Below are 25,773 nucleotides of genomic sequence, written 5' to 3'. Positions count from 1 at the left end.
TAAAAAATGACAATCTTAAATCTTAAAACTATATTCCTGATAAAGTGGCAGTAGTGGACGTTCGTCACGGGCCCCCCTAAGTGTACCTCAGGGCCGGCTCTGGCCATTTTGGTGCCCTAGGCGTGTTTAGAATCTGATGCCCCCACTGCAAATGGGAAATTATTATTTTTTTTGCCACACAACATCATTTTTAATTTTGCATGCCAGTGTGAAACACAGTTATGCAGAAGAGACCTGATTATTACATTTAATATTGCGATAAATTTATTAAGCATTAAGCATTGTGGGGCCTTAGAACCCAGTAGGGGGGTCTGGGGGATTCTCCCTTATAAAAAGCTCTCTTTTGATGCAATTTTATGCACTCTTTAATTAGATTTAAATTTTATAGTAATCATTAACATTTAAAAATGTGTACTGCTTTCATTTAACATTTATTGACTAGGTTCGGAAACAAGTGAGATTCATGCATCAGTTTACTGTAATATTAAAAGGGTCTTTCTTTATTCATAGACACTCAATAAACCTTTTCAGACAGAGTTTCTTTGTCTCTTTCCTCTCTCTCTCTTTCCATCATATGCTGCTGTCTCTCTTCCCCTCCCTTTCTATTATATGCTGTCTGTCTGACAAAAGAACACCTCTTACCCTCTCCTCTATTAAAAGATTGAGGTGAGTTTTTTCAACTGGACCTGAACACATCTCTCCTCTCTTGTAACTTGTGCCAGGAAGTGCGCACTGAGTGAGTGGTCAAGAAAGTAAGAGAGATGGAAAGGCATAGTAGCGGTTAAAGTGAGCGGAACAGAGAGAAAGGTTGGGAGTGAAGGTGTTAATCTTTCAGTAGACTTGAATTTAATATCGGGGCTTCATTAAAAATGTTTGAGGCTCAAGCCAGCGCCCCCCAGAAAGTGGTAACCTAGTCAACTGCCTATAACGCCTATGCCTTGAGCCGGCCCTGATGTACCTTTCCCCCAACATATTTGATAAAGTGGCAGCAGTGGACGTTCATCATGGGCCGCCCTAAGTGCTTGGGCCCCGGCACATTGCACCGGTCACACTGCCGATACTTACGCCAATGTATGCACCTCTGTCCATATTCACATGCTCCCTCCCTCTAAGTCCCTCTAATAAATCCCAAGTGTTATTAAAGCTGCAGTAGGTAAGATGAAGAAGAGAGCGGGCGTTGCTTCAAAATTTGAAAGATTACAACCTCCAGGTCCCTCACCCTCTCTCTCCGCGGCGCTCAGTCCTGCCCCCAAGCCCTCTCCGCAGGGAAGGCTATCATGAGCGCGCAGGCTAGTAACCAAAGCAACTTAAGGAGCCAGATATACACTATGTAAAAACATGAAATGACAACAACCACAGCCGCTGTATTACACCACCAACACTATCGAAGCAAATACACATCAGACCAGCGGAAATGTTTTTGCTGTGAACGGTAATCTACAATTCCATTTAGCAAAACCTCTAGCTCTTAGTTTGCTAACAGAGACTGTGGACAAAACAGCTCCAACTAAGCAGTCTCACTGATGTTGTGAACATTTAGCCGTGAGAGCACAGGCACACAAAACTATCAGGAGAAACGGTAACACTGCCTGCGCACTTCAGAGATATTTTCAGCCACTCCGCCATGATACAACGCTGAACAGTAGCCACATTGAGAACAAGCAACAACGTTAGCCCGACTACAACACCAACTTAACACAACGTCACAGTAACCACAGACATCTTAGCAATGTGAAACAAATACAGCAGAAATGAAGCTGGGGTAATTATAAATAATGGACGTAGTCTCAGTGACGTCACCCATTGGTTTCTGAAGCAGCGTCTTGAAGCCCAAATTGCGCCGCCGCTGGGGGTCGCCATATTGGAAATGCCAGCGCCGGCTAATCCAGAGGCAGGCAAAGAGGCGGAGCGCGACAGAGCTACAGCCTATGGCTGAGGACTATGGGCGGGCCGCATGAATCAGCCGGCTACGGCTATGAAGCTAGGCTATATGCTCCTCAGCATAGCTAGCGGTTATTAGTCATAGACTGTATGAATAATGTATGAGCTAGTTTGCCAGGAGGAGATTCTGTCTGTGACTGACTGCAGGTGTTTAGTTATCAGACTAAAGAAGTAGCGGACTCACTGCTCGCTCGCCCGGTGAGAGAGCGGCGAGCCGACACGTAACGGGACACTTAAAATAACCAATCTTCTCAACAGTGCAGTCTGCTGTAATCTCTGAAACTTCTGACTCCTATTTACTGGCCGACGATTAAATACATGTTTGATAAACACTGTACAGGCTAACAAGCAGCTAAAGCGAGCACAGTACACCTGCTACTTAGTGCTAAAAATATTTCAATACAGTAACACTTAATTCACCAAAAAACTGGAGCTCAGACATCTTGCACGGCCATAAAGTTCCATAAATCCCACAGAGATAGATTATTTGTCCAAACTTTGGATCCCCAAAAGTCTCCAACAACACAAACAGGTGAAGTTAAGCTCAGTGTCTGTGTCTGTGTTGACGTCTAGCAGACAGCCAGCAGGATCCACCTGTCAATCAAGTGATCCGGCCCCTATGATTTAAGGCTTAATATAATTAAAATGGGTGTGTTATAAAAAAATTCACCCCCTGTACAGTCTTGAACAATAAAATTAGCTATCTATAACAAAACCGTTTTTTGTACCAGGCTGTAAACATGTTTATTTCAGCTGTAAAAATTGACATTTTCCCACCTGCTGTAATGTTATTTCTTGTTTTCTGGAGCCAGCCTCAAGTGGCCACTCGATTTTTCAACACCGGAGGTTGCTGCTTGGTAATTACCTGTCGAGCAGAACCGTCTAACTCAGCATCGCTTTTTAATCATTTCAGGTCCCGTAGCTCTCTCCACCTCGGAAATGCAGCTTCAATGTTTACTCCCGTTTTATTTCTGTCTTGGTCCAACTCTTTCTTTTTAGCTTGCTATTCCTCATTTCTCTTTCTCTGGTCTTTGTAGTTTAAGCCTAGTTGGCAATGGAGGGATGGGCAGTTTTTCCATTCCTGGTGGTTGTTATTCAGCCTTTGTGGACACAAACCGGCTGACGCTGTGCACACTTAAAGAGTAACTAAACCCCCAGACCACTGAAAACATATGTATATGGGTATTTAGTAGTGTTGTCGATCAATTAACGTCCATATCTTCACATTTGAGTGTAAAGTGTTGGAATTCTACAAATTGTGTTAGAATTATGCATAGCGACTGCCCTATACAGGTTGAAACATGGCTACTGCAATTGAATTTTTCTATGGGCTGCTCATGGTCGCTTGTGACGTATGTGGTCGCTGGTTTCGTCATCAAACCATATAAAAAGTCTGTCACCCGATTCAGCAAACTGTGGGGAGTCAAGTGGATAGAGAGTATTGCGCGGATTGATTATAACGGAAAGAGTAGTTAGATTGTACTGTTAGAATAGGTTATTTTAGTGTTAATTTTAGAGTTGTGAGTTTATAGTATTTAGTAAGTTAGTTAGCAGTTTAGGCAGTAGTTACTTAAGTTGTTACATTTTTCCAATTTTAGCTAGCTCGAAAACTTAAGCTGTGGGTTAGCTTTAGCTCGTAGTGTTTTTTTTAGGAAACTTAGCTAGTTAGCTTTATTTAGCGTTAGTGTTTGTATTAGTGTGAGTATTTGTATAAGTGTTAGTATTTGTTAGCTAGTGGCCAGAATGGGTCAGCAGTGTTACATGCCCGGTTGCAATAGCGCCTCCGGATTGCACTTTTTTCCCAGAGGACCTAGAAATGAGGCACGGTTTTTGCGTGCATTGGGCCTACCGGACCGTGAACTCCAGCAAAGAGCTGGGTTGTGCAACCGTCACTTTTCCAAAGAGTGTTTCTCCAAACTCATGGAGGTGGATATGGGTTTTTCTAAAGTGGCTATGTAGAAAGCGGATGCAGTGTATGATGTTGTTCTACCGGTGCCGACAACAGGACGACAGTCACAGCAGCTACATCTGCCGCCGCCAGCAACTCCGCTGACTTTGGAGGTAAGTGTACAAAGAGTATGTTTGTAATAGGCATTTTATTAACAATGACATAACAGCTTGGCTTATGCTATATGGTCAGAAACAACTCTTGCAAGGTAAAATTACGTTGGCAAAGTAAGACTAACGTTACTGTAACTGATAGCTACTTTACGGCTTTACGGCGCAGTCTATAAGTGCACCTTTTTCCGTTGCCTAACGTTATCTAGCTGTCCTATAAGGTTGTCGATAGGCTGGTAAAGTAATGAATATTGCAATAATTAGGCTGTGCTGTAACGCCTTTCAGGAGAGTTAGTAATATGCTTGGTTGGTAACGTTAGCCTATACCATTATTCAGCGCTGTGTATCTCGGTTTAAGTGAATTGTTCCGTTGGTTAGAATGTCAATTTGACTACAACAATTGCACGTTAAACAGCCACAAACACAAGTATTATCGAAATAGTAGTTGAGATAAACTATAATTGTGAAATAGCAGCCCAAACTGACCAGAGAGATCGGATGCCAGACGGAACCAGTCAGCACCAAACATGCCGCTGGACAGGTGAACATGAAGCCTAACAGGAAAAGCAAAGGTGAGCTATAATGGGCAGCATTGCATATGATATGCTTCTCCGTATTATTGTCATGTCATTTAAACAATGTCATTAAAATCTTTCTTTCTAAAATTTTTCTTTGTGTTGCTTACTGCTGCTCATTGGACATAAAAGTTAAATGTCAAGCCCTCTCTCTGTGCACAGCTACTCAGGCCTGAACTCCTAACAGGAGTGTGTAGTGTGACACGGGCAATCTCATGGCTGTTCCTGAGGCTCTGGCAATCCCTGAGGTTCCAAGGGCAAGCTCCACCCCAGTCAAAAGACCAAGGTGTGAGGTGTCAACTAATGACTCAAGCTATCAGCTAGATGGCACCGACACCACCATTACAAGGTAAATGATTTAGTTCACAATACTACTGCTGTTTCTGCTATGGTTTACAGTTTCAGCCACTGTTATGAGTCTTTTATTTAGGAATGTTCCTGTTGTTGCATTATTATATGATATTATAAAGGACTATGCTGTATCAATATCAATGTAAAATTACAATATGAGTTCATATTTTACTTTGACATGCAGTTTTGCACGTTATCAAGACTACTGAGGATAGTTTCCTGGCGTTTGCGTCCAATAAAGTTGACTTTATAGATTTTTATATTGAATTGAGTCCATCAACAGTAAGGGCAATACATATTACATAACAAAGTTGTTGTTACCCTTCAAATACTACTGAGATATAATATGATTGAATTGCAAAAGCTAATAGAAAACAATAGATTTTACATTTTCATTACAATGACCCAACAGCAAAATTTAGTTTTACATGCCATTCCCCAAGAGGAAAAACCTTCTACTTTTGGCTCATGTCTAGTTTATTTACTCAACTTTTTGTTAAAAGTAGGTGCATATTAACTCTAATAATGTATAATTAAAACAATGTTATCTGTCTTTCCATTTTTCTCTTCATAGTATCTCAAATGAATTGCCACCTCATACAATGACCAAGTACATTGTCTATGAAGAGAATATAATGGAGCTGTTTAGAACATGTCCGATTTGCACCTGGAGCTGTGACATCTCCACAACAGTTCTTGGGACACTCCTGCATGTGAGGCAGAGTTGTGCTCACTGCGAGTACTTTCGCCAGTGGTCTAGCCAGCCAATGGTGAAAAACATACCAGCAGGGAAGCTTCAACTGTGTAAAGCTGTTCTGTTCACAGGCTCATCATTTGTCAAGATATCAAAGGCGAGAGAGGACCAAATTAGTAATAACAGGTTCTGTCCCAGTAGAACATTACAAATCACATCACATCACTCTTGCTGTTTTACTTTTAGTTCATGGATGCCTTCAAGATCCAAGGGATCTCGGAAACAACCTTCCACAAACACCAGGCCAAGCTCCTCTTTCCCACCATCAACTGGCAGTGGAACAGAAACCAGGAAGACGTAATTGGAGACACCATAGCTTGTGGGGATGTGACACTCGGTGGTGACATGCGTGCTGACTCACCAGGTGATAATTTACTTTGATGAGTATGTTTGATAATTATGTGTATATATATATATATATATATATATATATATATATACAGTGGGGCAAAAAAGTATTTAGTCAGCCACCAATTGTGCAAGTTCTCCCACTTAAAAAGATGAGAGAGGCCTGTAATTTTCATCATAGGTGAACCTCAACTATGAGAGACAAAATGAGAAAAAAAAATCCAGAAAATCACATTGTCTGATTTTTAAAGAATTTATTTGCAAATTATGGTGGAAAATAAGTATTTGGTCAATAACAAAAGTTCATCTCAATACTTTGTTATATACCCTTTGTTGGCAATGACAGAGGTCAAACGTTTTCTGTAAGTCTTCACAAGGTTTTCACACACTGTTGCTGGTATTTTGGCCCATTCCTCCATGCAGATCTCCTCTAGAGCAGTGATGTTTTGGGCCTGTCGCTGGGCAACACGGACTTTCAAGATTTTCTATGGGGTTGAGATCTGGAGACTGGTTAGGCCACTCCAAGACCTTGAAATGCTTCTTACGAAGCCACTCCTTCGTTGCCGGGGCGGTGTGTTTGGGATCATTGTCATGCTGAAAGACCCAGCCACGTTTCATCTTCAATGCCCTTGCTGATGGAAGGAGGTTTTCACTCAAAATCTCACGATACATTGCCCCATTCATTCTTTCCTTTACACGGATCAGTCGTCCTGGTCCCCTTGCAGAAAAACAGCCCCAAAGCATGATGTTTCCACCCCCATGCTTCACAGTAGGTATGGTGTTCTTTGGATGCAACTCGGCATTCTTTCTCCTCCAAACACGACAAGTTGAGTTTTTACCAAAAAGTTCTATTTTGGTTTTCATCTGACCACATGACATTCTCCCAATCCTCTTCTGGATCATCCAAATGCTCTCTAGCAAACTTCAGACGGGCCTGGACATGTACTGGCTTAAGCAGGGGGACACGTCTGGCACTGCAGGATTTGAGTCCCTGGCGGCGTAGTGTGTTACTGATGGTAGCCTTTGTTACTTTGGTCCCAGCTCTCTGCAGGTCATTCACTAGGTCCCCCCGTGTGGTTCTGGGATTTTTGTTCACCGTTCTTGTGATCATTTTGACCCCACGGGGTGAGATCTTGCGTGGAGCCCCAGATTGAGGGAGATTATCAGTGGTCTTGTATGTCTTCAATTTTCTAATAATTGCTCCCACAGTTGATTTCTTCACACCAAGCTGCTTACCTATTGCACATTCAGTCTTCCCAGCCTGGTGCAGGTCTACAATTTTGTTTCTGGTGTCTTTGACAGCTCTTTGGTCTTGGCCATAGTGGAGTTTGGAGTGTGGCTGTTTGAGGTTGTGGACAGGTGTCTTTTATACTGATAACGAGTTCAAACAGGTGCCATTAATACAGGTAACGAGTGGAGGACAGAGGAGCCTCTTAAAGAAGAAGTTACAGGTCTGTGAGAGCCAGAAATCTTGCTTGTTTGTAGGTGACCAAATACTTATTTTACCGAGGAATTTACCAATTAATTCATTAAAAATCCTACAATGTGATTTCCTGGATTCTTTCCCCCCATTCTGTCTCTCATAGTTGAAGTGTACCTATGATGAAAATTACAGGCATCTCTCATCTTTTTAAGTGGGAGAACTTGCACAATTGGTGGCTGACTAAATACTTTTTTGCCCCACTGTATATATATATATATATATATATATATGTATATATATATATATATATATATATAAAGTTCTCACTTATATTTTTAGGACATTCTGCCAAGTATGGGAGCTATACTATGATGGATCTCAAAGCAAACAAGGTCATTGACATTCAACTAGTCCAGGTAAAACACTGATCCACTGGAAAAAGTTTGGCAATAGGAATTCATATTAGTCCTTTTGTATAATCTTTGAAGAGGCCATGTCTATTTTCTGTTGTATCAGCAGAGCAATGAAGTTGGAAACAGCTTACGGATGGAGAGGGAGGGCTTTGAGCGAAGTCTGTCTCCTATGGAGCGTAAAGGAGTCCCGATCAAGGCAAACATGTCAGCGACAGACATACAGGTGTACAGAAGTTCTTGCGGGAACAAAGGCCAGACATTTCCAACTACTTTGACCCTTGGCATTTGGGTAAGTTTTTGAATTGAAACATAAAGACAAAAAATACATAGATCTCCTTTTACAACTTGTGTTTGTAAATTTTCTGTTTTGTCCCCAGGGATTGGGGAAAAAATGGACGTGTTGGCAATAAATACGAGAACTCAGGATGTTGCCTTGTGGAGGAAGAGACAATGACAATGTCCTTTTCCCCAGTTGTCTCCACCATGCCCTTGTTGGTGAGCAGGCAAGGCAATGGCTTCACGCCAAGTAAGTACAGTAATTCACAAACCAATACATAATAATGATTTTCAATTGTATATCCGCTGCCCTAGGGTTACAGTGTTCAGTGTTCTGAGATTTCTCTCTCTTAGATACAAGTCTTTCTTGGTGGTTTATATTTGATCATGTTAACAGTCATTTATTGTAGCCAAATTGGGTTAATCATATTATATAACTCCTGCGTGTAGGTACAGCAGCTTGTGAAAAATGGACTGCAATTCTGCTGTCCCCCCGACTGATGAAAGACATGGAAAAGATCAGTCCACAACACCACACTTCAGGGATTGAATCTTTTCAGTCTCATCCTGAAGTTTGCTCCCAAAATGTGGTGTTCTCCTTCATGGGAATGTTGTGCAGGTATGCAGTAAAGAACACAATTTGTTATAATACTCACATTTTTTCTTGTTTTTGTCTTTATTAGTACTAACGGTTAAAGTGTTTTGTTGACCATCTTAATGTAATGTGTTTCTTATTAGACTCCAACTGACGGCGATGCACTACAATGAGAATGCACACCGACTTTGTGCATCCACCGCAGCTGGAGAACTCAGATACTCCATTGTGTACCCTAAATATAAACATGGGGACTTCACTGTGCGCCCACTGAAGACTCATCCTACTTCAGGTCATTTCTTTTTAGACATATGAGCGGCAGATTGATTAATTCATGGACAATTATGTTCTAACTCTGTTTTATCTTTACACTGTAGGCTACATTGACACACTGATGGAGCTGCTTTTTCACCATGTTGTGGAAGACCTGGGTCCATATCAAAAGCTTCTGGACACAGTCTCTGTACCAGAGAAACTCTGCGCCCTGTTCACAAGACCTGACAAGAAGGAGGCAGTGGCGAGACACAAGTCACGGTTCTTGATGAACATCTAAGTTCGACACTGAATCCAAAAGGTAACTGGACATGGTTGATGTTCTTGAGGATGTTTCACCTCTCATCCAAAAGGCTTCTTCAGTTTGACTGGTGGATGGAGCCAGAAGAGAAGGCTTCTAGAGGCTTATATTTCAAGAACCAGTCCACCAAGAACTTCAAGACAAGTTACCATTCGGATTCAGCTTTGAATTACCATGACCTGGATGACCGAGAACCTTCATTAACAAGAACATGTAAGGTTTGACTCGATAATATGTTGTAAAAATACATTTGTTGTTATCTATGATTATTTGACTATATTTGCCTTTTTTTTAACGGGCACTGAGTTCCTGTCCAGTTAAGTTGGTGGTTCTCAAACTTTTTCTGTCAAGCGCCCCCTTGGAGAAAAAAAAATGCCCAGGCCCCCCCTCGACCCCCCAAAAAATGTCACAAATGGGTGAAGTTAAACTTTTATTGAAAGAAAGTCAAGATCGTGACCGTTCTTTTCACTTTTCTCTGAGTAATTTGCTGTGCAAAAAAACCCAACTATTTAATTTGCTTCATCAGACTTTTTCAAATAGAAATATAATAAAATGTGCAATAACTTTTTCAGAACAATAACAAAGTTCAATCAGTGCTTTAAAAAAAACAGTGTTTCCGCTGCATACATTTTGCTGTGGCGGCCCTGAAACAGTGACAGGAGTCACAGGACATCAGTCACACGTGAAGTCATGGCAACTAAATAAACAACAGCGGGACCAGTTTACTCCTCACAGTGTTCTAAAGGGTAAAAGAGGGTCCGACATCGGACGCTCTCTGACCGCACACAATCATATGCAGTTCTGTTACGCAATCTAATCTAAAGCAGCAGCTGTGCAGAGAACAGAGGTACAGGTGTGTTGGGGGAGTGAAGGAAAGCAAAGTGATCAGATTAAAGTAGATTGTGAATTAAAACTTAATACAGTGAAGAAAAGAGTACAATTAGAGTGTGGAGGTCTACATGTGATGTGCTTCTCACAGAAATCATTGACATATGCGAGGGCAACGTGTTTGTGTACTGTGCCACTCGAAAATGACGTCAAAACATAGTTCGGCCTGCTACATTTTCCAAACGTTGGCACCCCCCCCCCCCCCCCTGTCATTCCCCTGGGCCCTCCCAGGGGGGGTGCGCCCCACAGTTTGGGAATCACTGAGTTAAGTAAAGACTCAGATCGTGTCACTCCAAATGACTACATTTCAGACCATTGTGTACTGCCTGGTTGCACTCTTCACATGGAGCACAGTGTCTGAGACATTAACCCTCAAGCTGCACTCAACCTACTCCACCAGGCTAAGGTCTATGGGTGATGAGGCCTTTAGTGTCTCTTCCTAGTGTGTTGAATCATTGAGCTGTTTTTGGTTTTTGGATGGTACTTATGAATTGCCCAGACATCTTTGAAATCAGTGTAGTTCATAATTAAACTGTGAAACAGAAAAGAGTAGGTTTTACAATGAACAAAAGACATTTTTTGATATGCTGTTACCATGTGAAGTTGCTGCTACCTCTCAACCAGGACCAGGACATTTCCATCTACATAGGATTTTATTGATAAATGACATAAAATGTGCATCCCATATTCCCACATTTTTACTAATTAGACAAATAGATGACGTCTAATTCCTTCTATATTTGATCAAACTTGTGTTGCATTAAATTGTTATAATTATGTGACTGTAAACCATCCTGCCCCAACAACAACTGGTGGAATGGACACAGCTGTGGAAATGGTAGCTCTCCATCAATATTTTTATTCAAGGGGTGGGAGCTGGAAACCGGTTTCCCCAGTTTCAGGGAACTCTTGTCTGATGCGGGTGACAGCACAGGACGGGATGACCACCCTGATGTGCTGGCCCAGGTATCCCCAGCACCACCGCACAAAGGTGATGTTGGGGATACCTGAGCGTCTGTAACAACTGTAAAAAAAATGAACGTACTATATTCATGGCAAGCCTTTTTGCAGTGCTTGCCGACTTTGTTTACTACATGCATCCCCAGCACCACCTTTGTGCGGTGGTGCTGGGGATACCTGGGCGTCTGTAACAACTGTGAAAAATGAACGTACTATATTCATGGTAAGCCTTTTTGCAGTGCTTGTCGACTTTGTTAACTACATGTTATGAATAAAAATCTAAATACTATTCCCTGTATAAACTTACTTTGATTTCCTAAAACTGACCTACTGAGCTCTGGTTCCTGCATCTCCCCATAGAGCTGCCTGTATGTCCCATACACAGCTTGCAGCACATAGGGGTTGAGGGCCACTGGTTTGAAACCTGGGTGAGCAGTCATGCAGGCTGCACCCCCAATCTGCTCACACCTATGCATCACCTGCATGAATTGAAAGGCATAATTTTTGTGGTGGTGTCTTGCACAGATGAATGTGTAAGTACATGTGTGTAAATGACTTGCCTGTTGTGCGTGTTATGAGCTCTTTAAGATATGATGGTGCCTGACCATTAAGAGCTTTGCAAGTAAGAAGAAGGATTTTAAATTATATTATAGATTTTACAGGAAGCCAGTGCAGAGAGGCTAATACAGGAGAGATGTGATCTCTCTTCCTAGTTCTTGTCAGCACAAGTGCTGCAGCATTTTGTACCAGCTGCAGAGTTTTTAGTGACTTATTAGGGCAGCCTGATAGTAACGAGTTACAATAATCCAACCTGGAAGTAACGAATGCATGGACTAGTTTTTCTGCATCGTTTTGAGACAAGATGTGTCTGATTTTTGCTATGTTGCGAAGATGAAAGAAGGCTGTCCTTGATATTTGTTTTATGTGGGAGATGAGGGACATATCCTGATCAAATAGAACTCCCAGATTCCTAACAGTAGTGCTGGATGCCAGGCTGATATTATTAGAGAAAGAATCTCTAAGGTGTTTTGGGCCAAGCACAATAACTTCAGATTTGTCTGAATTAAGTAGCAGAAAGTTTCTAGTCATCCAGATCTTTATGTCCTTAAGGCATGCTTCTAGTTTAGATAGCTGATTGGTTTCGTCTGGCTTCATAGATAAGTATAACTGAGTATCATCTGCATAACAATGAAAATTAATGGAGTGTTTCCTCATGATATTACCCAGAGGAAGCATATATAAGGTAAAAAGAATCGGTCCGAGCACAGAACCTTGTAGAACTCCATGACTAACTTTGGTTTGCATAGAGGACACATCATGAACATTAACAAACTGAGATCGATCTGATAAATAAGATTTAAACCAACTTAATGCAGATCCTGTAATGCCAATTAAATGTTCTAATCTCTGTAACAGGATGTGATGGTCTATCGTGTCTAAAGCGGCACTAAGATCTAACAGGACGAGTATAGAGAGAAGTCCTCTGTCTGAAGCAGTAAGTAGATCATTTGAAACTCGCACAAGTGCTGTCTCAGTGCTGTGGTGGACTCTAAATCCTGACTGAAAGTCCTCAAATAAACTGTTGTTATGAAGAAAGTCACATAATTGATTAGCGACTGCTTTCTCAAGGATCTTTGAGATAAAAGGAAGGTTAGATATAGGTCTATAGTTAGCTAAGGTGCCTGAATCAAGGGTAGGCTTTTTAAGAAGTGGCTTAATTACAGCTAGTTTAAAAGACTGGCCCGTCGATAAAGACATATTGATCATATCTAGTAAAGAAGTGCTAATTGAGGGAAAGACTTCCTTAAGCAGCTTGGTTGGAATCGGGTCTAAAAGACAGGTTGATGGTTTAGACGAAGATATCAGAGAATTTAGCTCAGGAAGGTCAATTGGAGAAAAACAGTCAAGGTAAACATCAGGTTTTTGAGCAGTTTCCAAAGATACATCTGCACCAGTTAACGGCAGGAGGTTACAAATTTTGTCTCTAATCTTTAGGATTTTGTCATTAAAGAAGCTCATGAAATCGTCACTGCTGAGGCCTATAGGAATACTTGGCTCAGTGGAGCTGTGATTCTCTGTCAGCCTGGCTACAGTGCTGAAAAGGTACCTGGGATTGTTTTTATTTTCTTCTATGAGGGAGGAGTACTAGACACCTCGAGCATGCCGTAGGGCCTTCCTGTATTTATTAAGACTATTTTGCCAGAGTAAACAAGACTCTTCTGTTTTGGTGGAACGCCACATTCTTTCAAATTTACGCGACATTTGCTTCAAGTTACGAGTTTCTGAGTCATACCATGGAGCTAGCCTCTGTCGTTTAATAATCTTCTTTTTTAAGGGGGCAATTGAGTTTAGAGTACTTCTCAGCAAGCCTGCAGTACTATCAACAAACTGATCAAGCTGAGAGGGACTAACATTAGCATAAGAGCTTTCTGTAGTAAACAGATGTGGTAAAGAATTAAAAGCAGCTGGAATTGTTTAAATTTAGCTACAGTCCTATCAGACAAACATCTTGTGAGTACATTTTTGTTAACTGGAGAGTAGTCGGTTAATAGGACATCGAATGTTACTAAATAGTGATCTGATAGAAGAGGATTTTGTGGGAAGACAATTAAGTTTTCGGTTTCAAGGCCATAAGCTAGAACAAGGTCAAGGGTGTGGTTAAAGCGGTGAGTAGGCTGGTTTACACTTTGAGTGAAACCAATAGAGTCCAAAAGGGACATAAATGCCATGCTAAGACTATCATTATCAACATCTACATGAATATTGAAGTCCCCTACAATAATTATTTTATCTGAACTCAGGACTAAATCTGATAAAAACTCTGAGAATTCAGTTAGAAAATCAGAGTATGCGCCAGGAGGGCGGTATACTATCACAAATAAAACAGGCTGTAAAGTTTTCCAAGCTGGGTGTGAAAAACTCAGAACAAGGCTTTCAAAAGAGGAGAAACTAAGTTTTGGTCTAGGGTTGATTAGAAGACTAGAACTGAAAATAGCTGCCACTCCACCACCTCGACCAGTGTCTCGAGGAATATGAGTATTAAGATGACTGGGAGGAGTGGATTCATTTAAGCTGACATATTTTTCCTGACACAGCCAAGTCTCAGTTAAAGAGAGTAAATCAATATGATAATCTGATATCAGATCGTTCACTAATAGAGCTTTAGATGACAGGGATCTGATATTTAACAGACCACATTTAATTCTCATATTTTTTGGCATAACTTCGGTTGTTGTTTAAATTTTTATTAAATGTTTTTGATTTACTCCTTTTTTATTTGAGTTTGAATTAACTGTAATAAAAGGCCTGGGTGGGGGGCAGACACAGTCTCTATAACATTAACATTGTGGCTGGGAAACTGCTCACAGGGAAGCTCAGAGGAGTGTGTAGGACTACAGCTCTGCCTCCTGGTCTCAACTCTGGTTTGTCAGGTTTTACGACTAACAAACTTAGCCATATTACGAGACAAAAGAGCTGCACCATCCAAAGTGGGATGAATGCCGTCTCTTCCGATCAGACCAGGCTTTCCCCAGAATGTCTGCCAGTTATCTATGAAGCCCACATCGTTTGCTGGGCACCACCTCGACAGCCAGCGGTTGAATGATGACATGCGGCTAAACATGTCATCACTCGTCAGATTGGGCAGGGGTCCAGAGAAAACTACGGAGTCCGACATCGTCTTTGCAAATGCACACACCGACTCAACATTAATTTTAGTGACTTCCGATTGGCGTAACCGGGAGTCATTAACGCCGACATGAATTACAATCTTATCAAATTTACGATTATCCTTTGTCAGCAGTTTTAAATTTGACTCGATGTCGCCCGCTCTGGCCCCAGGAATACATTTCACTATGGCCGCTGGCTTCGCTAACTTCAAGTTTCTGACTATGGAGCTGCCAATAACCAGAGTTGGTTTCTCAGCGGGTGTGTCGCTGAGTGGGGAAAACTTGTTCGAAACGTGAAGTGGTGGGTGGTGAACCGTGTGCTTCGTCTTGTGGCTATGCTTCCCTCTGATAGTAACCCAGCCACTGCATCCCGGCTGCTCGGGAGTTGCCGGGGGAGAAGCTACGCTAGGTCGGCCCGCCCTGGGGGCTTGCTGCTGACTACAGCAGCTAGCGATGCTTGGTTTTCCAAGGTGCGGAGCCGCGTCTCTAATTCCGTGATCCTCACCTCCATAGCTCCAAAAATACTACATTTCATACAAGTACCCTTATCCGTAAAGGAGTTCGAGGTAGAGCTAAACATCTGACACACCGAACAGGGCAGATCAGGAGAGCAGGAGGGAGAAGGAGAAGACATTTCAATTGATTAAGCTAGCTGCTAAACTAACGGCTAAGCGAGTATAAAGTTAAGGGTTTAGCAGATATGACGCTAATGCAACAACGAGAGTGCTTGATGAAAACTAGTGTCTGTTTAAGTACACAGCAGCTGAATAACCACAGTGATGGTAATTACAGCAGATTAATCGATTTAGCTCGAGCTCTAGCAGCAGCTACAAACAGCACAGACAACACAGTAGCAGCGAGAAAACAGGAAATGACGCAATACGCTCACCTGACGCAATACGCTCACACACCAGTCCACCTCCAATCAGAGACAACCACTACTGCAAAGTCTCTGTGTTCATAGACTTTGCAGTAGTGTCAGGTTGCAATACAAGGTCAAAGATATGATGGTTTTTTTTATGGCTCTTCGTGAGCTGTAACCTTTGCCACCTCCTTGCAGCAGATATTCTCTCTAGGAGAGAGCTTAGTGTAGTGACCACATGAGCACCTGTTGTAAATAGAAAAAAAAAGTGGCTTTCCATGAAATATGCGTATTGTAAAGTGCAAAAACGGGGCTATATGTTTAAAAATTTTAAAACCATAACATTCAAATCCTCCAGGGGGCATCGTGTACCATTCAGAGACGTCCCCAATCCTCTCCTGCCCCTCCTCCTCAGCATCGGCACTCTCAGCACCCGGTGCCTGTGCTAGCGGCTCGAACTGATACGGCTCTGGACCGCTTTGGTTGTGGCCTACAGGATCAGCCTTATTGGCAAACACATACAAGGAATTGACTCCGGTTAACATTGCTCTGTTTACAGATACAAATAGACATATGCTTAAAAACAGGAAAACTAGCTCGAGACAGGTTATCCCTGATTTGTTATTGTCTCCATGATTTACACTTCTACTGTGTCTGCCGTGATACAATCTTGGGATATAGGCTGTAGTCTGCTGACAATATGAACTCACTCTGTTCTGTCCTGCTTCTCTGAAATTCTCTGTAGACCTGTTGACTTCAACTGTTACAATTACAATTACCTCAGCCTTTATCATTACTCTGCTTCTCTCGCTAATTTATTTATTTATTTATTTTGCTAATCTTCACCCTAGTCTACCACTATTATTGGCATTGTAACCATAAGTATGTGTCTGTTGTTGTTCATGTAACAAGGACATATGTTGTTGTTGCTCTCTTTGCCTGTCTCTATCCTGCATGTCCTTCTATCCCATTTTCGGCCCATCCAGTCGAGGCAGATGGCTGTTCAACATGAGTCTGGTTCTGCTCGAGGTTTCTGCCTGTTAAAAGGAAGTTTTTCCTTGCCAATGTGCCGAATATTGCTAAGTGCTACTCATGGTGATTCATGTTGGGCCTCTCTTTAAATAACAGAACAAAGAGTCGGTCTAGACCTGCTCTTTTTATAAAGTGTCTCGAGATAACTCTGGTTATGATTTGGCGCTAAACAAATAAAATTTGATTGATTGATTGATTGATTGAAATGAACTTGATAAACTCAGCCTAGCCTAAGCATCAAAAAACTGCATTTTATCAAACACAGCTACAACCAGCCACGCCTTGGAATGACAGAGCACAGCCCACGAGCGCTTTAACATATTTACAGCCCAGCATCGATCTGTGTTTAATAAATGACTTAGAAAAATCGACAATGACATTCACGTAGTATTTACCTACGATATACAGTAACAGTATTTGTTAATCCTATTACGATATCGAGTACTAGTACTTGTTAATGAACAACTACAGTCAAAAAGAAGAAGCTGAGGCCATTCACAGTAAAATAGTCACTGTGACTTTTCTGTGAATATCAGGCAATAAAGTTATAATAAAGTTATACTGTAACAGTCCTATGAAATCAACAAAAGTTTAATTGACAAAAAAAAATCTCCATCAATATTATGAGTAGAGTGGAAAAGGAGTTAGTTCCATCTCTTATAGAAATATGGTGACGTCTTTTTGTTAAGATTGTGTGTGTCTTTTGTGTTTTTGTTGACGATAACACAAAATATTAAAAAGAGACACCGTAACTTTATTGCTTCAAATGCTTCACATCCCTGAAATCTGCACAACCTAAAAGTTATTTTAGTTATACTCTAGGTATTGTGTTTTTATTAAAGCTCAGTTTAAACAAGGTTATGGAAACAACCTCCGCCTGCCTCCTGGGCTTTGTTTCCATGCTTTAAACAGCATGTAACAAAGTTATTATCTTATCATGGCGCAGAGTGATGACATGTAAGAATGAAACCTAAGCTTCCTGTTGCAAAAAGAATGAATGGTTTTGCAATTACGGTTTCACTCAGTTTGCTGATGCCCATATCACCAGGTTTTACACCACTGACGTCATCACATAACCAATAAAGCAACATGACATAATAGGGCTGCAAGATATTGGAAAAAACTGACATTGTGATAACATTTTGTTCTGCGATATTTATCGTGATTTAAAAAAATACAGGAAATGATACCACATAAAAGCAGTGTGTTTTTATGTCCATGTAAACAATTAACAATCATACTTTTTATCATCTAGGACTTTAAAATCTATTTTCTTCTAACAAACCCCCCCTCCTACTTTTACCACTCCTGGTTCAGCGACTCTGAGAACGTTATGAAAAAGTAGGGATAGTGCAGGTGGAGCAGGTGGAGTTTCTTTATAAAATAAATTCAAACAGATTTGTGGGCTGCAGTTGTGTTACTTATACGGTATTTCATCTACCATTTCTAACTGTGTTCAAATACATGTTTAATCAGCGTGATCAGCCCAAAGACAATAACTTTTTGAAATGAAAAGCTCACATTTCAAACTTGCTGTTGACACACACAACCTCCTGTCGTGCATGTGCTGCAGGTGAAGCTGCTAAAAGTAAACACTCCGCCGCACGTGGACGCTCCTTGAACTGTGTGTTTATGTAGCCACAGCATTAACCAGCACCGGGACGAGGTGCTGCTGATAACTGGAATACTCTTACTTATAAGCCACCTCGCATAACAAGGCGTCCGTCTCTATGATTATCTGTGACGGCAGCAGCGTTGTGTGCCTTGTTAACAGTTGACATGCAGGTGTCACACAGACTCTGCAGCACAGCAGTCAGTTCACTGTGCTCCGATGAGGAGCTGCACTTTGTGATATCAGACAGACTTTTCCTGTAAATTAGTAATGGAAAACCAGAAACTGGCAAGTTTTCGTTTTGCACAGAGCAACAATAAAGTCAGCCTGGCATGTTTTACTTAATTTGCTACACTATTGCACGTCCTGCGATGTGACTATTGCACATGCACACGATATATCGTGCAGCCCTATGACATAATGACGCAAAAAAATAAAGCTAAACTTATCCACTGCAACAAATGCAGGCTTTAACCTTATATATACCTGTAGTTTTAGATAAAGTAAATAGGAATGTAGATACAATTTCCAGCAGGTGGTCCATTGTCATAGGTTAAAGTGGCTTGGAATATTTCACATATAAGATAGTTTTGGATTGATGGGATTTTAAAATAGAAATCAAACGCATGTAAATGTTCCTAACTTTTTCATATACATTTTTGCCATTATTTCTGTATCATGTTTAACATTGTGTTAGGGTCCATCACATCTTAATAGTCTGCATTTTTTAAATGCGGTTTAGATAAATGACACAATGACAAAAAGTATAACAGATACAGTAAGGAAACCAACTGATCTAGCAAGAAAAGTGAGAAGAGGCCAGAGAGGTCTTATGAAAGAAAGGCAAAGTACTCTGTGCAATGATTGAATGCCATCCGCCCAATGATATTCTAGTTTTTCAGAAAGTGTAAGTGCAGATATTCTGCAGCAAAAGGGCAAACACTGTTCTCGTTTTAACTAATAAAGTAAAGAAGGTTAGGTTTAGATCCAGGTCATGTAATCTGATTAGAGAGACATTTTTTGTGTAGAGCCTGCCAAGACTGCAATAAAGCATGTACTTGTGAGTGAGACCTGGGTGTTTTCTATTTTGGAGTTTTGGAGGGTGTCACATCACTGCCGCTCAAGCGGCAACTTCGGTGTTGAAAAATGAAGCCAATGCCAAAGTGCAAAAAACTGCAGTTCCTCCCTCGAGTGGCCACTTGAGGCCGGCTCCAGAAACCAAGAAATAACATTATGGCAGATGGGAAAATGATCATTATTAGAGCAGAAAAACACATGTTTACAGCCTGGTACAAAAAAACGTTTCATTATAAATAGCTAATTTTACTCTTCAAGATAACTGTATGGGGGGTGAATTTTTTTATAACACTCTTGTTTTAATTATATTAAGCCTTAAATCATAGGAGCTGAGTCACTTGAGTGACAGGTTGATACTATTGGCTAAACATCAACACAGACACACAGTCACTGAACTTAACTTGTCCGTGTTTGTGTAGGTGTGGAGTGGAGCCTTTTGGGGATTTTTTCATTAAAATTCGGACAAATTCTCTGCCTTGCATTGTGTTTTATGGAACTGTCTGTTGTCCGTTGAGTTAAATGCTAGTATTTTGTATAGATTTTTAGCATTGCAGGCCATACCTGGCTTGTTTGCCTGTTCAGTGTTTCTCAACATATATTTAATTGTTGGCCTCTAAGTAGGAGTCAGGAGTTGTTCACTTTTCCAAGTCAGGTGAATACCTGCAAATACAGACAAGTGTTGCACATGGCCACAGAGTACTGCTGTAAGGGGTCATAGCAGTCTTGATCACTTATTAAAAAAATATTTCTCCCAAACCTGCTGCTGTGTGGAAATTATGCTAGTCTCCCTGAATTCAGTGCATCTTTTTGAAATTGAACAGTTCATGCATGAATTGCATAATGACATGATGTGTGTTCATGCTAGCCAGATTAGTCTAAATGCTTATATAATTTACAAGAGGAGACCTTTTCCTCAGTATGATAAGTATGATAAATACAGAGACAAATGTAATCAACGGCAAATGTGGCCATTAGTCAAAAGCCACGCCCAAGCAACCAACATACTACACACTGCATAGTGAGCACTCACAGGATCATCTGTGTCGCGCAGAGCTGCTCTGGGCTTCAGCTGCATGTCGTCGCTACATTCGTTGTCGGAAGCGGGTGGCGACTCAGCAAGATCCAGAAAGTCGTCTCTCGTCCTGGGACCTCGGAAGCGGATCTTGTCCAAGCGCTTTAGCATGGTCAACACCGCGCACCCAGGCTTTACCTTAACATGGCGTACAGCAACCCTGTGAGGACAAAAAACACAGGGGATAGTTCAGTTTATTTGACAGGGGCCTTGCACAACACAACTATTGGGCCAGAGTTAGCTATAAATAGCTAATTTACATCTGTGGTCCCTGGGCAAGAAGATAAAAAAAAAACACTCATTACAATACAAACAATTAAAAACAATTCAAATGAACAATTTTGACAAACAGTATATGACATAAAAACAATCTCTCGATGTTGAAGGACGGTTCCATACAAAGGTTAAAATCAGTGATCACATAACTGGTTTGCCTTAAGCCATGTTTTCAGTTTTGTTTTAAAAATTCTAAACCTTTGTGCAGTCTCTGATATGAGAGAGATGATCCAGAGTGTGATCTATTAGCAGTTTATCCGAAGTTATGATAATGTGATCCAGCAGTGAGCAGTTTATAATCAGTGATGACACCTATCTGTGTGTTTCTCATGCTCTGCCCCTGACTCAATAGAGTCGTGATCTGTCCCGTATTTCTGTGAACAACCTTTATAAAGCATAAAATACATCTCCACATGCTGTGAATGAGATGAGCCGGAGTTGATCCACGCGTAGTGTATCAGAGTTATCATGCCGCACGGGGAGGAGACAGACGTTTGGAGAGGAGCAGATATGACACAGATATATGTTTCTCATGCTCTGTACATGGCTCAATAATGTTGCGATCTGTCCATATTTCTGTATACAGGGATATTCAAGTATAAATTACGTTTCCACATGCTGTCATATGTCCATATGCTGTGTAGTTGATTTATTTCACTGATAAACAAAGAGCTGTAGAGGAGCATCAGGCTCCATATCAAACACAGTTTCATATCTCGTCATGGGATATGGGATATGGGTTGCCAGGTCCGCGGTTTTGGGCTACTTTTGAAGTGTCTTTAGAGGTGCGAGGCCCTGTGCAGTTGCACACTTCGCACAGCCCATGCGAATGGGAATGTCACCTATTGGGTTTTGCGGCCCGGTACCGATCCACTTGTTGGAAGTAGTGAACAGCGATAGACATAGTGGGCAGTAGGGCTGCACAATATATTGTTTAACATCGTTATTGCAATGTGAGTCATTGCAATAGTGCAGCTCTTCAACAGAGCACAGAGTGAACTGGCTGATGTGCATGTGCATGAGTCTGTGTGTCACCTGCGTGTTTACATTAGCAACACTGCTGTCATCATAGATCATGTCAGCAGGATGACAGAGGCAGGCCTCAGTTTCGCGAGGTGGCTTTTGATTGTGTTTATTCCAGTCATAGGCTCAGAAAGGAAAAAAAAAAAAGTATTTGTTTAATGAGGATGTTGACATTACCTTCTTAAAAAGCAACTTATCTTTTACATTTATTGCATTTATCTGCATTTTCAATAAATTTACGAAAGTAATCCACACTTTTTAATATTTTCCCGTCAGCCATTTAGCCAAACCGACGGCAACAGCTTAGTCATCATTATCGGGCAGATACGCTATGCATGTTCCCCTGTGTTTGTTTGAATTAAGTAAGGAATAATGTATAGTGAGCAGGTTGTTTTCGCGGACTGGAACCCCGACAGGGTGAGCAGGACTTGTCTTGACTCACATTATACCGCTTATTACATCTGCTTAATACTTTAATAGATAAGATAATACTTTATTGATCCCCAGGGGGGAAATTTGGGTGTTGCAGCAGTACAAAGACAAAATAGCAGGTAAATACAGTATAAAAAGTGACAGTTATGGGATAAAGTGACATGGTATGCAGGAGATAATACAGAATGTACAGTATTTTACTTATGAAATCAATTATTTGACACAATATATTGATTTGGAAATTATTTTATTAATGTAAAAATGATTATCTTTCCGTTTAAAAATAGTCTGTTACACTCACAGTGAGAGCTACGTCCATAGCACTGTAGCCTTTTAAAATGAGCCAACCAAGCTAATATTACTCACATTAAAATGAGCAAACCCAGATGTTTTTACTCACATTACTTGAAAACATTTCCACTCATGTTGAAGTAAGACACCGTGAATGGGACCGCAGGAATTAGCGCAGCACCTGATTGAGGTTTTCTTTTTGTTTCGTCACTGTCAGTCTGTTGACATTTTCTTTTCCATTCACTGTCTTTAAACACAGTCGTATCCCATACTGTGTTCCATTTAATGTTTAGCTCATGTGCTGTCTTCAGTTCTGTATCTCCCCGTTTTGGCCCTCAGTTTTTGCATCATTTAACCTTTATTGCTTTCTCTCCTTTGTTTTGTTTCTTTTCCTTTTTTTTCTTCTATAAAACAAACCAATGTCAAATTTACTGGACTTCTTTCGGCAGATTGATATGTTTACAGTTAGTCTTCCGGATTGCAAGATTAGAGCCACATCCTTAGCAATGGTCTGCTCTTCATAACAACAGACTTTAATCCAGAAATAATAGACCTCGGAATGTTGTAATTAACTAATCAAAATCAAGTTTGTAACATAGCCTTTTAATAACATTTTATACTGATAGCAGCACCATTTGCCCTGGAACTTCTTGTTGATACCCATCCCTAAAATATGCGTAAAGTTATATAAATCATTATTTTTAACACCAAACAAGGTAATATTCAATGGTTTATGCATGTACCAAAAATATACTAACATTACTTTTGTTTGCAAAAAGTTATTCATCACCAAAGGTGATGATCTCTTATTAACCAACTGTAATGTGTAAAAATTAAATTATGGTGTGTGGTGCAAAAGTACTGTCAAGATCGATTACAGATTTTTAGAAAATTAATATCCATGTTTTAGAGCTGGAGTCTTGAGGCTAAAAACAGAGTAATGTTACTTTCTGTAATGGACCCACGAAATATGCAATACAAATCATATTTTTAAGTTATTCTCATTAAAAAAGCATATCCACTTAAAGCCAGAAAACATCAAACTAATGAAATAATATTAAGTATGTTTTTCATTAAAGAGGGCCAAGGTCTCCAGGACCTAAACAGAACATTAGAGTTGAGGGAAACATAGTTTCAGGATTACAAACAACACAAAATAAAATATAATTTGAATACCCAAGCTATATCTTGGGGTTTAAACATACAAGACTACGGGCCTAATTCACTAATTGCGTGGCTAAACCTGTGCAGATGAGACAAAGACTCCTTAGACTCGCCTTATTCTCGAAGCACACGCAAAGGGTGATATGCACCCCACAGCGCACTGCAGCGCAAACAGCATATCTGTGCCCCAGTGATGTTTGTGCATATAGATCATTATACTCAAGAGTTCCCAGTGATCATGTCTGTAAACAGTCTGTATACTACATTATATTTTGTCATTATTGTTATAATCAGGAGATCAGTCGGTCTTGGGGGTATAAAAGGCTCAACCCTGGCACATACAGGCACATTTTTTCACGTGTGGAGACTGTCTGGAGCCATAACGCATGACGGTCAGGGGATAATTACACCTGGAAGAGCTGCCACTGTTTACAGAAAATGCACTTACTGTGGTCCTGTCCAATGGTAGAAAAATTCTGGTCTGAGGTAATCAATGTTCTACAGGGGATAATGAATATGCATATTCCTTAATGTCCTGTATATATACTGGGAAATAGAATAGAAAATATACATGAAAACGTAAAGACCAGGTGACAGCCCTGTCTATCCTCTGCTCTCTGTCTGTCTGCAACAGGCACTAACATAACTTGTTTGTCTTTCACAAGACGCCAAAAGGAATTTACAAAACATCGGTATTGGCTGACCTGTGAATGAGAACAGTTGTCTGTGTCGTTGCTATTTGAGAGCTGTGGGTGACGGAGGGCAGAGCAGACAGACACAGTAGGCAGGATCAATGGCGGCTTTAGCTGCAGAAGTCACATTTTATAGCATGCATTTTTCTAAGCCAAAATCAGGTCCAGCATAGTTTTTTCAGTGCAGCTTTTTATGGTATGCATTAGTTTGTGTAAAGTCATGTCTGTGACTTTATGTTACTACCAACTCTAATTTGTTTAAATTGTTTTCTGTATTCCCCTGAGACACACAACAAAAAGTACAAAACAAAGGAAACCAATTCCTACATGCTTTTTTAAATAATGTCAATACAGCACAACTCTTTAACTTATAATTATCTTTTGAAGGCACTAACAGTGACCAATTATAGAGTACACCTTTGTGATGCATTTAAGGCTGCAATTGAAATACCTTCAATGATATTAGCAGACATGATTGCCGGGTGAATTAAGGAACAATCAGACCAGAACTGACGAGGTAAGATTTACTCACAAGCTTTAGGGAAAATTAGAGCTGCAGGAAACAGCATTGAAATACTGTCTCCCCTTCTAACCCTGCCCTGCACCCAATGCCTTACCAAAGGTTTTTACCTCTGCTGCTATTATTTGCCATTATTTGCCATTACATAAACAATGAACATACAATTAATACTTCCCTAAGACTTGGTCAGTCTCTCTCAAATTGTTGGATAATGTTGTCTCAGGTCAAAGTGTAACCCACCTAGCCCCTGTGAGAGTTGAGCAGGGAGGGGTTGAATTCAAGGCTGGAAATAAAATGCTTGTCCCTATTTTTCCACTTTAACTTCCACTTCCAAATTAAACTTGGTTTGACAGCACTGTTCATACTGTCCAGTACTCTCAAATCTTAGATGGCTGAGCTTCCTACGGTCAGTGAAAACAACATAAATTGTCTTTCAGGTAGCCAGCATTATACAACTTTGACCCAACCCCCCCACAAAAATAACACAGTGATCAACAGGCCTATTTCAAAGATAACTTTCAAGGAAAGTCTGGGAGCTCCTTTTCACAAGAGAACGTTAATGAAACACGAAACCAATGGCATCATTACACAACATGAACACAGGAGTACAGGCTATCATTATTCAGTGATACAGTGTTTGGGCTGGGTTTTAACAGAGAAAATGCACGAGTCCTTAAAAAACAGCAATGGACGTTACTGCGACAGAAAATAAACAGTTGACAGCTATGATCGTAAGCGTTACTTTGATATCCATGACTCCATCCAAGAGTGACACTGTTTAACGATAGCTGCTAGCTGAGCCAAATAGCATTGTTGAATACTGTATCCGTTATGTTTTCGCAATTGTGTCGGCGACTGAATTAGACGCTAGAGTTTGACGTAAGGCCTCGAGTTAC

General features: G+C 40.7%; 1 protein-coding gene across 3 annotated transcripts in view; it reads right to left on the bottom strand.

The window, feature by feature from the left end:
* gramd4a (GRAM domain containing 4a) overlaps positions 1 to 20,639 on the bottom strand; it is a 101,188-nt gene extending 80,549 nt beyond the window's left edge. Inside the window, exon 1 of one of the 3 annotated variants that reach the window (XM_069670822.1) lies at positions 20,438 to 20,639. In XM_069670822.1, the coding sequence (XP_069526923.1) occupies positions 20,438 to 20,590 (153 nt within the window). In that variant the 5' untranslated portion in view covers positions 20,591 to 20,639. The remainder of the gene's footprint in view (positions 1 to 20,437) is intronic. The other 2 variants (XM_069670824.1, XM_069670823.1) reach the window with 2 other exon arrangements.
* Between the last annotated feature and the right edge of the window lie 5,134 nt (positions 20,640 to 25,773).

The sequence above is a fragment of the Semicossyphus pulcher genome, unplaced genomic scaffold (assembly GCF_022749685.1).
Source record: "Semicossyphus pulcher isolate SPU_LCO1_2020_fin unplaced genomic scaffold, fSemPul1.0.p SCAF_20, whole genome shotgun sequence".
Taxonomy (NCBI): Eukaryota; Metazoa; Chordata; class Actinopteri; order Labriformes; family Labridae; genus Semicossyphus; species Semicossyphus pulcher.
Note: the sequence above shows the minus strand (reverse complement) of the source record. Positions and strands in the feature narration are given on the sequence as shown.